Consider the following 16,162-nt stretch of genomic DNA (forward strand, 5'->3'; position numbering starts at 1 on the left):
TTTTATTTTTAAATCTACGTGTACTAAATTTGGATAAAATGTACTAATATCCTGATATGAAAATATAGTCAGTTGAATAATATAATTTAATTAAAACTCAATCCATTAATACTAAAATATTAATAAAATGATGTTAAATTTTAAAATATAAATAATAAATTACGACTATATATCCGCCCGTGCTTCGCACGGGTTAAAGGCCAGTACTCTTGAAAACACCAAGTCTATTAATTTTACAAGAAGGAATCGATTCATCAAAATTATGTATCGACTTGTTAAAGAAATAATATTTAAACCAAATTGTTAGCGAAACTAATCACCATATCTGAATTTAGGTTGGGAGGGCTTCGAGGTGCTGTCAACATATTCTTAATTATGAAATTAATGACCGGATATCTTTATTATATTTATATAAAGGAGGTTCTTGGGGTGGATGACGTGGCAGCTCCCAAAATCCTTCCTCTAATATTCCTGTTTTCCTAGCAATTGTCTGATATTTTTGATTTTTTATTGATTTTTTTATTTATTCACTATTTTTATAGCTTATTAATTATTATCAGATACGAGCTTTTGGTTTTCTATTTCGCGTGTCCTTTTGTTGTTCGGATCTCGAGTGGCTTCTCTTCCAGGCTCTCAGTGTGTGCAATTCTATATACCATCTCTCTCGCTCTCTACATTTTTTAATTCGATCTAATTTTGTTTGCTCCTTTATTTGAATCTTAGGCTTTTATTTAGGTGATAAGTCAGCGTTATCCCAGCAGAATTTACAAGCCGGTGGAATGAATCATGGTGAAGAAACCTCCCGTATTCAGTGTATTACTCTCTCCCTCCCTCCCCCTCCTCTCTCCATTTTACTTGTCTGATTTTGATGGCTGTGTAAGTTTCTTGATGAATGGAGAAAACCCGGTATATATTATGATAATATCTCTTCTTTTCCTACAATTCTCATCACCATCCGGCTCAAATCACCTCACGGATCTTCGTGTTCTTGGCCCTGGCTTGAATCCCACTTGTCACCACTTATTTTCTCGCTAATTTTGCTATAAAAATTGTGTCTTTATATTGTTCAGTGTGCTTTCTTGATTATGTTCTAGCTTAAAGATTGCATCTTTATTGCTTATGTTGATTTTTTTAGGTTAAGGAAGGGATCATTTGAAGAAAGTCTGTTTAACTTGAAAAGCAATTTTGTTTGTTGCTATTTAGCTTAAAAGTTGCATCTTTAGTGCTTGTAGTGATTTATCTCGATAAGAAAAAAGATTTGGTAAGGGTCTGTTGGTTATGTGTTTTGAGTGGTTCTAGGGGTTTGATTCCGAGACGTGGGAGTGGACGAGCTTCGAGGGGTGGAGGTGGTGATAGGGATGATAGGGGGTGGACTATGCTTCATATTGGTGGTCGACGAGGCAATGTCAGGGAGGTACATGTCTCTCTCTCTGTTGTGTTTTTTTTTTTTTTGGCCAGTGATGTCTTTATATCTCTGTGCATGTATATCTTGATGTGCCTATTTGTATATTGGTGTTAATGGATTTGATCAAAAAAAGGTGGAAAAAACATATTGACTTTGTTATTACAATGTTGGTGTTAGTTCATGACTGTATAATTTAGTGCTTAGTCTGTGTTGCATGGTACACGTGCTTAGATACCTTTAAGTGTTATTTTAAAACTTAAATTCAGTATATGAATCCAGTTTGAATATATCTAATTATGTTCGGTAAAATTGGGAAGATTGCCACAAGTAATTTCATTCTAGCAAATAGCAATTGTCTTACTGCTTTTGTGGGGAGAGATATGGTAAGTACCAAGTAGTTTATTTGTGGTGAATTTTTTGAATCTGGGTTTTTTTTGGAGCTGTGTGATTGTCAGTTTGGTGATTGAATGTACATTAGTTTTGTTAATTAAGCTGATTGGAATTGATTTCATGATTACAAGCTAATGATGCTTTTGTTAGTGGAAAGATTATATTTTTACTGTCTGTATGTTTCGGGGATAGCATGACTGTTTCTACTGTGGTTCAATGAAAATTTATGAGGCAATCGAGGTTGTTTCTGTGTAGGATTTTTATATGATTGCCGGCTCTGTTTTATTGATTGTAACTTAATGGTTTGTGTAGTTGTGGTTTTAAGTGGTCTACCTGTGTCATCTCTTTTTTAGTTGTGTGTTTAAATTCTCATGTCTACTGTATTTTAAGCTTCAATGGCAGCAGTTTTAAGAGTAGCATAGCAAATATTTTTGGCCCGACACTTAGGGTTCTAAATATGTTCTGTATATCGAGTGTACGTTGGCCATGTTTGGGTTTACTTCACAGTTCACATACGAGAAAACCCAAACATTTAGGAGCAGTGATGCTCTTATAAAGTGACATTGTGAAAGAATATTTGAAGAGGTCTAGCTTTAGGAAAACCAAATGTTATCGCAAATCTAATGTATAGGTATCGAAAAATTGGATTCGGTGATTGATTCTTCTTTAGACTATGATTAGAAGGATATTAAGGGTAATCATCGACTAAATCACGAAAACTGATTCTGCTCTCCTCTTAAAGCGAAGCCATTGCCCTTAGTTAAGAAGCGTTATAAATTCATGAGTTTAGTAGCATGCAGGTGTGTATTAGGTCTCATCTGGGGATTAATCTGCAATGAATAATCTCGTAATTGCTCTTGGAAACACAGTATATCTGTGTGATGCTTCTAATGGTGCTACATCTTAATTAGTTACACTTGACAAGGAACTTGGTCCGTTGACAAGTGTTAAATGGGCTCCAGATGGGTGCCACATTGCTGTTGGTATGAACAACTCTAAGGTTCAGCTTTGGGTCTGCCAATCAACAGGTTAGTTAGTTTCTTTTGGTATTTTTGGTTCAATCTCAGAAGTGATATGATAACGAATTACATAGTCTAATAGTTTAATTGTATATAGGATCAATCTGCACCTAAGGACATTGAGAGGATGCCACAGCTGCCGAGTAGGTGCATTAGATTTTGGAAGACTCACACTGGTGCTTGCTTGAATACAGTTCACACAGGCTGTCTATTCACTTATGTGCAATAACAATGAGCGTGAGCTGCTTAATTCTCATGGTTTTACCTAGAATCAACTTACTCTTTGGAAGTAGCCGTGTGTTTAATTTGTTTCGGTTTATGGGATGTGCTCTCTAACATTTGTTTGTATATTTTCCCCCCTTCTTAAAATTATACAAGATGTTGCACTATTTTACTAAAAGAATAATTAAATTGAAATATAATTAAATGTTTGATTCACCCTTGCACTCTTTATAATTTTTTTTTCTTATATTCTAATAACAAACGCAAAATAAAAGGTCTCAGAAATTATAAATCATGCATGTCTTTAAAAGAAATTATATTCTACAATTTCTCACTCGCGCGGAGCGCGTTATTTTCCCTAGTTACATTATAATTGAGGATAGATATATAGGCTTTTAATTGAAAGTGACGACTGGTATAATGATATGATATAAAATTAAACTATTTTGAATAAGTAAAAGAATTATGTGGAATTTTAAATAAGTAACAAATGAAGATCAAAGGATTTTTAGGGGCCGTTTGGGTGAGTTTAAAATAAGTGTTTCTTACTTAAAATAAAAAAGTAGAGTAGAAGTTAGAAGCAAGTTAAGACTTATAAGTGATTAAAGTGTTTGAGAAATAAGCAGAGTCCTGAAACAAAAGCTAGCATTCTTAATTTTTTATAAGTGCTTCTTGACTTTTTACACAAACAATATAATTAAGTGTTTCTAACTTATAAATCAGGAGTCTGGCTTTTAAGCCGGAAACAAACACCCTCTTAATAATAACACTAGCATCTTTCGATATTGACGAATGTTAATATTAAGAATAAGATGAGTTCGTGAGGTTTTTTCGATTATAAATGAGACCGTTTGTGTGAATTTAAAATAAATGATTATTGTTTAAAGTAAAAAATGAAGTCAAAATAAGAATCAAGTAAAATCTTATAAGTTATTAAAATGTTTGGAAAAAAAGTAAAAGTTGTAAAATAAAAGCTAATGTGGATGTTTGGCAACCCACTTGTAAGCTTTTTGTCAAAGAAGTGCTGTCAGCTTCTTGAAGTATAATATTGGAAGTTATATAAAAAATTTAAAATAAAAATAAATCACTAAAAATTTAAAATTTTTAACTTCACAGATTTTAATTTATAAATAAAAAATCTACTTATAAATTTGTTACATACACTACACGGGTTTATAACTGAACATCACAATTCACAACACTTACATGATTGTCATATACGCCGCTGTTAATAAAATTGTAATCGACTTTCAGAAGCTATATTTATAATAAATCATGTCTGTCTCTGTGTTTAAATTATTTCTCTTATTTGATAACTTGTAAAATATATGAAAATGTCAAAAATCTGGTAAAATATCTATGTCCGTGCGTATATATTACTACTTTTATGACGCACGAGTAACTTTTTTAATACAAATGTATGAGCACTTGAGCAGCACTATTATTCATCCTCATTTAAATTATTCTAACAACTCTGGTGCCCAAGTCAATATTAAAATCAGACAAAATATTTGACCCCCTCCCAGTCGCACATCCAAACTCTCCAGCTATCTTATTATTATAAGTTATCGTACCCAAATTAATCGAATACGATTTTTTAATATTAAAGTTGCACCTCCGGTCGTATTTCAAATCACAAACTGAATGTGTTCCCAATATACATAATCAGTTACGTCATCCATCAAGTGGCATTTTTGCTATCGCAAGCGTAATAGTGAATATTGTTGATTTGAGTACGTTCATTTTTAAATTTAGTTTATAAATAAAAGATACTCGATTATAATATATATTTATTTAATTAAGTAGTATATACTAATCTTATAATACACCCAAAATTCATCAATATACCAAAATATATAAGCAAAACGTCCATAATATTTTTAAATAAACTTTAATTTATTTGTGATCTATTATCTGAAATAAAAATGTTTTGTGTCAGTAGACACATTTTCTACATACATCTTGTCAATGGCTAAATATTAAAAGCGAAAGCATTTTTTATGTATTTCTCTATTTGCATATTTGGGCCTGTGACAGGCCGGAATCCAAATTCAAGAGCGTAGTTTGTTGTAGCCTGTAGGAGCGCCAAGGCCCATATGAATGACGATATCAACTCTGAGGCCTCAGCATTTAGTAATGACATGTTTGTGTCTTGCACCAAAACAGCTTCTGTCACAGGAAGCCCTTAAATTGTGAGACCCGCTCTAAAAATTTAGATAAATGATAGGAGTCTCATATGGATATTAGATAGTGTAACTGTATATGGGGGGAAATAGACTATAGACTATATAATAAATCTTGTTGCTTATTTTGCCATTTCATCCGGGGCCTACTCCAAGACTTCATATAAAATTACACACAATGCCACTGAGGTCAATTCTAATCTCCGCAGTCTTCTGATAGAATATATTTTTGTATATATTCTATATGATTTTATTCCCATATTTAATTATATTTTGCACTGATTTGGATATTTATTTAATATATTTTCATGTTTTATTGTAGGAAATAAAGAATTCCAAGTTGAGAAGGATTTGGAGATAAAATAGCTATTTTGTAGCTAAATTCTATTAAAATTCGGATTTATTGGGTTCTACCCAATTTCTGCACTGACACTGTTTGGGCCATATCTTGAGTTCCGGGTGTCAGAATTGGACGATCTTACAGCCCACGCGAAGCTTGGGAGATTTTCTTTAATTCAGAGATGGTCCAATAAGCAAAGTCCAACTGAAAAGGCCCAAAAACAGAGCAGCAAAGTCAGCTACGAATTTTGAGAGATAATCCTACTTGGTTTTGGAATTTATTTTGGATATTAGTTTTAAATATTAAAAGACTATATATTATTAGAGATATAGGATTAGTTTTTATCATTATACACTATTAGATTAGATTTAGGGTTAGAGACTTATGGGGAGGCCATGACTTCCATGGATGTGACAACAATGGAGGTTAAAGGTTTTAATCTATAGTTTTCTTCTTTTCTCTTATTAGTTTATTATGTCTCTTTATTGTCCTAATTGTTTTACTTGTTTAATTAGTATCGAGTAGTGTGTTGCCAATATCATAGTGCAAACATGGCTTCCCCTTAAACCCTAGAACACACTACTCGATACTAATTAAACAATTAAAACAACTAAGACAATCAAAAGACATAATAAAGCTAACAAGAGAAAAGAAGAAAACTATAGATTAAAACCTTTAACCTCCATTGTTGTCACATCCATGGAAGTCATGGCCTCCTCATAAGTCTCTCTAACTAACCCTAATTATAATCTAATAGTGTACAATGATAAAAACTAAAACCTCTCTCTAATAATATCTGTCTTTTAATATTTAAAACTAATATATCAATACAACTCCAAAACCAAGTAGGATTTAGTCTCAAAATTCGTAGCTTTCTGTTCTGTCCAGTTTTCGGGCTTTTCCAGTTGGACTTTTCTTGCTGGGCCACTTTTAAATTAAAGAAAATTTCAAGAGCTTCGCGTGGGCTGTAAGATCGTCCAATTCTGACACCCGGAACTCAAGATATGGCCCAAACAGTGCAGAAATTGGGTAGAACCCAATAAATCCGAATTTTAATAGAATTTAGCTACAAAATAGCTATTTTATCTCCAAATCCTTCTCAACTTGGAATTCTTTATTTCCTACAATAAAACATGAAAATATATTAAATAAATATCCAAATCAGTGCAAAATATAATTAAATATGGGAATAAAATCATATAGAATATATACAAAAATATATTCTATCATCTTCCTACTTTTAAAAGCTGATACATTATAATATACCGAATATCCCCTTCCTTTTGTTGCATGTCCCTCTCCTTCTTTGATTGTTGTGCCCGCATCACCATCTCCTTTTCTCCCCTATTTCAGCTTTGATTCACTTTCTTCACATGCGTTATCTTCACATGCGTTATCTGGGTAATTTCACGGAAATGGTAGTCGCTCATTTGTCCTAAGGCTCGGAACCCTGGGTTCTTGCAGAAATAGGTAACAATCCACCTTGGTCTTTAGTTTTTTTGTCTCTTACTTCATACACCAGCTTTAATTCAAAGCCATTCAAACATTATGTTTGAATGCCATTTGCTTTGAAACTGTGTACTGTAAAATGAAAGAGGTGAAATACACTCAAGTTTTGTGTTGTATTTTCTTAAAAGCTTTCTCCTCCTGCTCATTATTGCGCTATATGTTTTTTTCGCAACTCAATTACGATCATCTGAGTATTGATAATTTCAATAGTTTCACGCCGGAGTTTGGTATGTGTCTTAAAAAGGGCAGTGAATATATGTTTGTTCAAAACTGGGTAGTAATTAATTGTAAACAACCCTATAATAAATTTCATTTTTGTTTGCAGGTTCAAAATCTGGAAGAAGATCATCAGTTCTTCTCAGAAGCAACAGAGAAAATGTTTCCCCTAATCTTGAAAATGTCATCCCAGGTTAATACATCATTTGTATTATATTGTGTTCTTATTAGTTGTTAAGTTTGTATTATATTGTGTTCTTATTAATTGTTGTTAGTGTTTTCCTTAATCTAGCTATTTTCTGTTCATAATAATGTTGACAATGTTTGGTGTGAGGTAACTGCAGTGTTGTTGCATCTGAGAAAATATTATGAGTATCCATCTACACTGCAGGTACCAGTTCCCAAAAAGGAGTATTGGGTTGTCAAAACACAAACAAGGGAAAGAGAAACAAGGAAAATCTTACTCCAGGTGATCAATTTAGATTAAAGACCCATGTTATATTAATTGTGTTATGCTCAATCTCTCTTGCTCATTGCAATTTATGTAGTAGTCCATGGATCTTTTATCAAGTTTTTTTTGTGCTGTGTGTATAGCAGATCCAGGAGCTAATCACATTTCAAATACAGCAGAAACCACCAACCATTCATCACAGAGGCAGCCACTGTCTCATATATCCAATACCTTCCTCCACACTCCTAAATCCACCATCACAAAGAAGAGACAAAGTTCTGGTAGTAAACGATTAGAATAAATAAACATTTTAAATTGTGGATACATTTTTCCCTTTATGACATATGTCTACACACAGGTACCCAATCAGACATTACTGTTGACAAACACACTCCTAAAACAACCAGCGCAAAGACACGAATATTTTCTAGTACTTCTCAGTTGGAATTCAAACATATTGTAAATTGTGGATACATTAATCCCTTTTATGACAACAATATTATAATCCACACACAGGTACACAATCAGACATTACGAGAGATGAGTATACACCTCCGATTGGATCAGAATCTGTTTCTATAAAGCAGCTCAGAGGGAAGAAATCACGGAGCAGGATTTCTGGTGACAATGTAGATGGTACTAGCACACAATTGTTTCATCCCACTGTTATTAACCAAGATGATACAATAGGTACTTTCATTATTCATGTAATGATTGTTTATAATCTATTATTTATTTATATATACATGTAAATACACCCCCTTTTAAATATATTGTCATTAAACAGATCACTCACAGATTGGTACTATACTTGAAGATGCTGAAGAATTGTTTGACGATGGGGGTGAGCTTCCTTCAATCATTACAAGCATACTTTTGAAAATATCTGCACGTTTAAAATTGTTTTTGCAAAAATATTATATCTTTTTAAATATTTTGCAAAAATACCATACTTTTGAAAATATTTGTAAAAATACTATATGCAACTCGTTACAACCACATGCAACTATACTTGCAACCCGATGCAACTCCTGCGGGGCCCATTAACAAAAGTTGCATCTAGTTGTAGACCGTATTTTTGCAAATATTTTTTAAGAAATTAGTATTTTTGCAAAAAATTTCAAAAGACAGTAAAATCGCAAGGAAAATTTAAAAAAATGGTATTTCTTATGATCAATGCTTGTTATCTAAATTTTAGTATAGCATTGATTATATCTATCTAATTATTTATGAAGACTGATCTCGGTGAATTCCAAATTAAAATAATATATTTTATTTATAATAAATTAAAACTAAAATACTAATAACACATTACAACACAATATATCCGCTCATCAAAACTAATGCTATTAGAATATAATATCTCACAAATATAACAAATTTATATTATTTTAAACAACACCTGCACATACACAAAGTTGACATCATAATTAATTAAGATAAAATTTTAATCAAATACGTAGCATTAACTATATATTTATTAAATCTCATTGATTCGTATATAAATTTTCACATCATATATGATTATCATTTATTTATAACAATTTAAATGACAATAATATAATAGTTTCAATATATAATATATATTATCGTATAACCTTTTTTAACTCTAACTTTGTCTATCTAGTCCAACGCAAATTTATATTTTTTTTCTAAATAACATATATAAAATAAAAAGGGGCTTTTTTCATAAACACCCAAGGTTAAAAAGAATTTTTGCGAAAATACTATCTCTTTTCAAAACAAATTGCAAAAAAATTATGTTTCACGAAATATTTGCGAAAATACGGAAGTTGCATTTGCAAACATATCTGCAACTGTTATCAACCATACTTGCAACCATGAATGCAATTTTTTTTAAAAAAATGCTAAAATTGTATTAAGTTGCATAATAAGTTGCAACTCGTTGTAATGACAGAAAAATGAGTCCCCCTGAGGGGCCAAAGCAAAATCAACAAGTATTGTAACCAAATGCAACCAACACCAACCAAAACTCAAAAACACACCATAAAAGTGTGGTGAAGAGGGAGGATGAAGATTAGGGTTTAGAAAAAGCTATCACCGGTGGGAGCAAAGGTCAGTCCATCCAACACCGTCGTTATAATCACCGATTCAAAGCTCGTCAAGAACACTGCAAAGATTGTACTCACTATGAGTATGTCTAGGGTTTTGCGATCGGGAAAAGTACGACGAAGCAATCATCGGATTAGAGAAATAGATAGAGAGAGAGCAAGAAGAGATGAAGGAGAAGAAAGATGAAGCAGAGAGAGACAGAGAATGAGCGAGAAAGGGAAAGGGGAGAGGCAAGAATGAAGAACAGGTTCGCTTGTTTCTTTTTCTCTCTTGCTCAGGAAAGTGGTTTAAACTGTGGTAAATAAAGTACCGTACATATGCAAATACTTTGTAGTTTTGTTTAAAAAGAAAAAAAATATGCAATTTTTGGGAGAAGATTATATTATTACAATTAAAATATTAAAAAGAGGTATACTTGGTAAATATCTAATAAAAATATAATATAAAATTAATCGAACATTAGCACATGTTAATCGAAAATACATTAGCACAAAAGCGTTACTTTAGTTACAAAATCCCTCGATGAGTCCGTCACAGCGTTCCTCTCACCCGCCCGTCACCAAAATATTCCCCCACACATTTTAACTTCCAATTTACAGCTAGAACCTGGCTACCAAACAAATACTAAAAAAACCCACCTTTACACCCCCTGAAACATAAACAACTCCTACTAGGCTACTACTCACACACACAAATATATATATTACCGCTAAACCTCTTTACCGACCCAACAGCGCTCCTAAATCTCCGATCCCAATGGACACGTCATCGCCGCCGTCTCTCCCGCCCTTACCCAACCCCAAGCTCCGCCTCATGTGCAGCTACGGCGGCCAAATCATCCCCCGCGCCGACAAGAAATCTCTCTTCTACTCCTCCGGCGAGACCCGCATCGTCGCCGTTGATCGCCGCACCACTCTCTCGAATCTTAACACCTTCATGGCCCACCTCTCTCGGACTCTCTTTAACAACCGGCCCTTTAGTCTCAAGTACCAGATTCCCAGCGAAGATATCGACTCGTTGATCTCTGTTACCACTGATGAGGATCTGCAGAACATGATTGAGGAGCATGAGCGCGCAGGGAGCTCCGGTGCGCCGGGGCGCATCAGATTGTTCCTCTTCCCGACGAAGCCGGAGTCGGTGGGGACGGTTCTGCTGGACGCCAAGTCGGAGACGTGGTTTAACGATGCGTTGAAGAGTAGTATGATGATTAGAGGGCAGAGTGAGGATGTGGGCCATGGGTTGTTGGGGTTTGATGGGCTTGGGCTTTCCGATGATGGGCAGGGTGGTGGTGGTGGTGCTGGGGATGGGAAGGTTGGGTTGATGGATTTCGGGTCGGAGTCTATGGTGCTGGAGAATAATTCTTCGTTTGGGTCTACGGGTTCTTCGACCTCTATGTCGACTTTGCCTGCCATTGGGGCTTTTGCTGAGGAAGAGAAGAAGAAGGTGATTACAGTGGCTTCTTCGGGTTCACTTGATAGGTATAATTCCTATTTACATATATGTCTTTGTATCTCGTAATGTTTAATTGTTATGATATCTCCTAATGTTTAATTGTTATGATTTTAATGAATTTGATTTATGATTTTGTATGGTTAATTCTTTTAGTGTTAGACACTGATAGTGAGTCTAATGCATATAATGATACATAAAATTGTCGCCCGGGAAGTTTATGGTTGCCAAAAATGAGGTATTGATGAAAAGTGGGAGCATTTTATTTGGCATTGTGTGCAGGAATGTTTAATTGTTATGTGTTATATGAGTTTGGTTTGATACAAAAATTGTCACTCGTAAGTTTATGGTTTCTAAAAATGAGATATCGATGAAATGTATGAGCATTGATATTTGGCATAGTATGCAGAAGTTTGGTTTGTTGAATGAGGTTTTGAAAACTGAAGACGTAAATAATGGTACATGTTGGTCGAGTTCTACTTCTATTACTATTTTATTGGAGCCTGAAAGTTATGATGTTGTGAGATGGACTTTGATGGCAAGTTCTTCACTAAATAGCCATCAATTTCTTGTCGTATTCAGTTACTCATGTTTTTGGAGTTAAATTAGATGCACTTTATTGCTACACGTGATATGAATATGCTCACTATGACGTCAAAGTGATGTTACAAAAGTATTTAGAAACATATGCCGTGTGCTATTTTGAAGAATTGATCACGTTTTGATTGTTCTGATAGGTGTGCATGTATGTCGTACCTTAGAGTCTGAGTTTGTCGTACCTTAATTAGGGTTTTGAGTTTATGCTGTTACATTTAACCGATTTGAGCATGGAACATGTGAATAACTGATCGATTAGGGTTTATAACTTTGTATGGTTAATTCTTTTCGTGTTAGACACGGATAGTGAGTCTAATGCATATAATGATACATAAAATTGTCGCCCGGGAAGTTTATGGTTGCCAAAAATGAGGTACTGATGGAAAGTAGGAGCATTTTATTTGGCATTGTGTGCGGGAATGTTTAATTGTTATGTGTTATATGAGTTTGGTTTTTATAGGAATTGTAGGGAAGTTAAAAATTGGATCTTTTCGTGTTATATTACTATATATGGATGATCTAATGCATATATTGATACAAAAAATTGTCACTCGTAAGTTATGGTTTCTAAAAATGAGATATCGATGAAATGTATGAGCATTGATATTTGGCGTGGTATGCAGAAGTTTAATTTGTTGAATGAGGTTTTGAAAATTGAAGACGTAAATAGTGGTACATGTTGGTTGAGTTCTACTTTTATTACTATTTTATTGGAGCCTGAAAGTTATAATGTTGTGAGATGGACTTTGACGGCAAGTTCTGCACTATACAGACATCAATTTCTTCTGGCATTCAGTTACTTATGTTTCTGGAGTTAAATTAGATGCCTTTATTGCTACACGTGATATGAGTATGCTCACTATGAAGTCAAAGTGATGTTACAAAGTGTTTAGAAACATATGCAGTGTTCTATTTTGAAGAATTGATCACGTTTTGTTTGTTCTGATAGGTTTAAATTATGCATGAGATACTTGTTGATTCCTGTCAAGATACTCCATCAGTCTTAAAGCAGAAATATAGACATCAATATAGTGAAGAACTTTGACGGCGAGTTCTTCACTATATAGACATCAATTTCTTGTCGTATTCAGTTACTCATGTTTTTGGAGTTAAATTAGATGCACTTTATTGCTACACGTCTCACTATGACGTCAATTGATGTTACAAAAGTATTTAGAAACATATGCCGTGTTCTATAGGTTTATATTATGCATGAGATACTTTTTGATTCCTGTCAAGATACTCCATCAGTCTTAAAGCAGAAAATAAAAATCCCCCCATCAATTTCCCGTTTACCTTATTATTTCATATTGGGGCAGATTAATCAAATATTATCTCCCTTGAATCACATCTTATCAAGGATAACAGAGTTGTTGGTGTGTTTGTGCATGTATGTCGTACCTTCGAGTCTGAGTTTGTCGTACCTTAATTAGGGTTTTGAGTTTATGCTGTTACATTTAACCGATTTGAGCATGGAACATGTAAACAGCTGATCGATTAGGGTTTTTTCTCCCCCAAACTGCACTTCCAATTGCGCACTCCCACCTATGGTTTTTTTTTTAATAGAACATTATGTGTATATCGACAAATGATTTTGCTTTTTATCTCTATTTTACTGGGTAAATATCCATCTCAGTGCCATGTATTGCCTCACATTAACCCATATCATATCACATTAGGCAAGATTAATCAAATATTAATTACCTGAGGTTATTTCTTATCAAGGATAAGTTTGGAGTAGCCAACAACTTTTTCTTCTATGATTATTTTTTTGCCCATGTTTGATGCACAAGAAGGGTGTGTGGCTTGACCGGATGGATAGCTGCTTTACTAATATAATGTGTCGACTCCCTCTGTTATTATATATTAGACATTTAAGGTTTTTGCACATTTACTATGGAGAGTGATAATTACAGATGAAATGCAATTAATATCTGGTAGAGTTTCCAATATATACCTCACAACATGGTGGAATACGTGAACACCACATAGTTCACACATTAATTAGATAAGGGGCAATAATGGAAACAATTCACTGATGAAGCATTGGAATAGGAGAACGTCTAATATATAAAAACAAATGATGGCTTCTAAAACATTATTTATATAGAAACAAAGGGAGTAGTAATTGTGTGATCTCCAAACAGAAGAACACATTAATGATTTTGGAGCAATCCAGATTTAGAAAATAGATTTGGGCAGTATTCCCACATGAGCTTATATGCCCTATAGCTCAAGGAAATTTAGTTTGAGCTTATATGTTGCTTTTATTTGGTGCTAGAGGATATAAGGACCAACTATTTTGACGTGTTTTTTCCCACTTCTGCTCCATTTTGGCAGTAGCCAGGATTTAAAGCTTAGATGCATTTTCTTTTAGTATACCTATAATATGCATTTTCATATCAATTGTCTAATTGTTCATGTTTCCAGTGATAATAGTGTTGCAAGTGCTGTTTCTCATCCAAAAACTGGCTTTCATCAAGATCAAGCAGTTCACAACTCTTTCTCGGATGCTAAAGTATCTTCAAACGCTGATGTTAAAGTATCTTCAAGCCCTTTGAAACCGGAGAGTATCATCCTTGAACCTTCATCTTTGATCCAAATGAAAAATGCGGCTCAGGTGTCTTCATACCAGTTGCCTCTTGCACCGGAAGAAAAATTACATCAGCAGGTGCAGTACATTCACCCAGGTGGTCATTATGTGTCTCAATACCCAACAGGCCCATTGCCATTCTCACCTTACTATCCAGTGTATCAACCTCAGGTCCATCAACAACAACACATCCCTTATTCACCTAATCCACCTAATCCTCCCTATCCAGTTTACTTATTGCCTATAAGGCCGACTCAATCTTACATGTCCTCTTCCCATAACTTGAATAATGCAGCAACCAATGCACCAAGCCGTCCTCCTTTGCATCCGCAAACTTCTTTGCTCGGCAACCAAGTATCCTATAGGGAAGTCACACCACAAGCTCCAGTTCTACCTGAACTAACCCCGGACAGTTATTGGAGTACTTCACCTTCCATTCAGAAACAACTTTTGGATCCCTTGGAACCATATCAACCATCACTCTCTGTGGTTTCTGATCCATTAGTTACTACCAACAGCGATGCTGAAATTGTTGTAGATGATCTTGCTTATGCTCAGATATACAAGAGTCAACCTCCAGCACCTGCAACGACTCCCCCCTATGAAGCTATGACCAATGTTTCAAAAGTATTGTTATCTGAGACTTCAGCCCCACTCCATGGGGCCTCACTGCAAAGTAAGAGACCTAATGTGTAGTGACAGTTTTCGTAGTGCCGGGCAAATTTACTTGTCTTTCCTATACTATTTTGTTTGTAAAAGTGTTGGCTGGATGATGAAGTCTGGAGTTTGACGTTTCTTTGATTGGTTTATCAATTTGTTTATTTTGTTTATTTTTTTTTACAAGTTCAAGTCAGATTTATGAAGGTACAAGGCTGTTCATAGTATTTATAGTAGACATCTTATGTTTTTTGTATCAGCAACTCAGATTATGCATGTTGCACTCATTTTGACAGCTTATTTTCCGGATGGATTGATACACTACACATTTGGTGACCCCTCCGGTATACATTAGGATTTAGGGAGTAAATTTCATATTATTTGTATTTGATCAGTTTAGGGAATGTTATCAAATTTATGGGATTTAGGGAGTAAATTTCATATTATTTGTATTTGATCAGTTTAGGGAATGTTATCAAATTTATGGGCATGTTTGGGAACCAGAAACAACTTCTGCTTCTGGATTCTACTATTCTTGACTCGTTTGTGTAAAAAAATAGAAGCACTTTTAAGAAGCTTGAGAATAGTAGTTTCTCTGTCTAGCTTTTTTTCCCAACATTTTATTAACTTATTTACTTCTCGCTTCTACTCCAATTTTTGTAATTTAAACAAGAATTCACATTTTTTAAGTTAACCCAAACAACTCCTATATATGTTAATTCGAACTTGAAAATGTCTTGCATAAATGTTGGTTCATTTGAACTTCAAAAAAAAAATATTTATTATATTTGTATACAGAATATTAGTTATTTTTATTTATAAATAACTTTTTTAAAATAATAAATTTCTCTAATTTAAAAAATATCACTGTAAATTGTCCTACAATTGATATATGTGAATAATCGATGTAATTTTATAAAATTATTGTTTTTCAAAAGTCTAATAAATAAGTGTCAAAGGAAAAAATAATAATTAAAGATTGATCACCCAACCCGATATTGTAAAATAAATTTATCTCATATATTTATAAGTGATTATTATATTATCTAAATATAGAG

At 33.9% G+C, this 16,162-nt stretch overlaps 2 protein-coding genes and 1 long non-coding RNA gene across 3 annotated transcripts; all 3 read left to right on the plus strand.

Annotated features, from left to right (window-relative positions):
- The first annotated feature begins 2,570 nt into the window (after positions 1–2,570).
- On the plus strand, positions 2,571–3,252 carry LOC108195129 (uncharacterized). Its single transcript, XR_001801444.2, has 2 exons — positions 2,571–2,823; positions 2,912–3,252. It is a non-coding gene; the product is annotated as an uncharacterized LOC108195129 (long non-coding RNA).
- Positions 3,253–7,079: 3,827 nt separating this feature from the next.
- Positions 7,080–9,151, plus strand: LOC108195125 (uncharacterized). The gene is made up of 7 exons (XM_017362077.2): positions 7,080–7,295; positions 7,394–7,477; positions 7,676–7,753; positions 7,882–8,016; positions 8,094–8,165; positions 8,252–8,425; positions 8,523–9,151. The coding sequence occupies exons 1-7, from the start codon at positions 7,148–7,150 to the stop codon at positions 8,780–8,782; spliced, it is 951 nt and encodes a 316-aa protein (XP_017217566.1). The 5' UTR covers positions 7,080–7,147; the 3' UTR covers positions 8,783–9,151.
- A 1,274-nt stretch (positions 9,152–10,425) lies between these two features.
- On the plus strand, positions 10,426–15,442 carry LOC108195119 (protein PAL OF QUIRKY). The gene is made up of 2 exons (XM_017362070.2): positions 10,426–11,286; positions 14,285–15,442. The coding sequence occupies exons 1-2, from the start codon at positions 10,565–10,567 to the stop codon at positions 15,141–15,143; spliced, it is 1,581 nt and encodes a 526-aa protein (XP_017217559.1). The 5' UTR covers positions 10,426–10,564; the 3' UTR covers positions 15,144–15,442.
- The last annotated feature ends 720 nt before the right edge of the window (positions 15,443–16,162 follow it).

Source organism: Daucus carota, chromosome 7 (genome assembly GCF_001625215.2).
Source record: "Daucus carota subsp. sativus chromosome 7, DH1 v3.0, whole genome shotgun sequence".
In the NCBI taxonomy this organism is placed as follows: domain Eukaryota; kingdom Viridiplantae; phylum Streptophyta; class Magnoliopsida; order Apiales; family Apiaceae; genus Daucus; species Daucus carota.

Excerpts from the sequence above, each read along its gene's own strand:
- LOC108195119 (XM_017362070.2), top strand. The coding sequence starts at position 10,565 with ATGGACACGTCATCGCCGCCGTCTCTCCCGCCCTTACCCAACCCCAAG. Across the intron at positions 11,287-14,284 it reads TCTTCGGGTTCACTTGATAG|TGATAATAGTGTTGCAAGTG; the intron begins GTATAATTCCTA and ends TCATGTTTCCAG.
- LOC108195125 (XM_017362077.2), top strand. The coding sequence starts at position 7,148 with ATGAAAGAGGTGAAATACACTCAAGTTTTGTGTTGTATTTTCTTAAAA. Across the intron at positions 7,478-7,675 it reads TCTTGAAAATGTCATCCCAG|GTACCAGTTCCCAAAAAGGA; the intron begins GTTAATACATCA and ends TCTACACTGCAG. Across the intron at positions 8,017-8,093 it reads AAAGAAGAGACAAAGTTCTG|GTACCCAATCAGACATTACT; the intron begins GTAGTAAACGAT and ends GTCTACACACAG.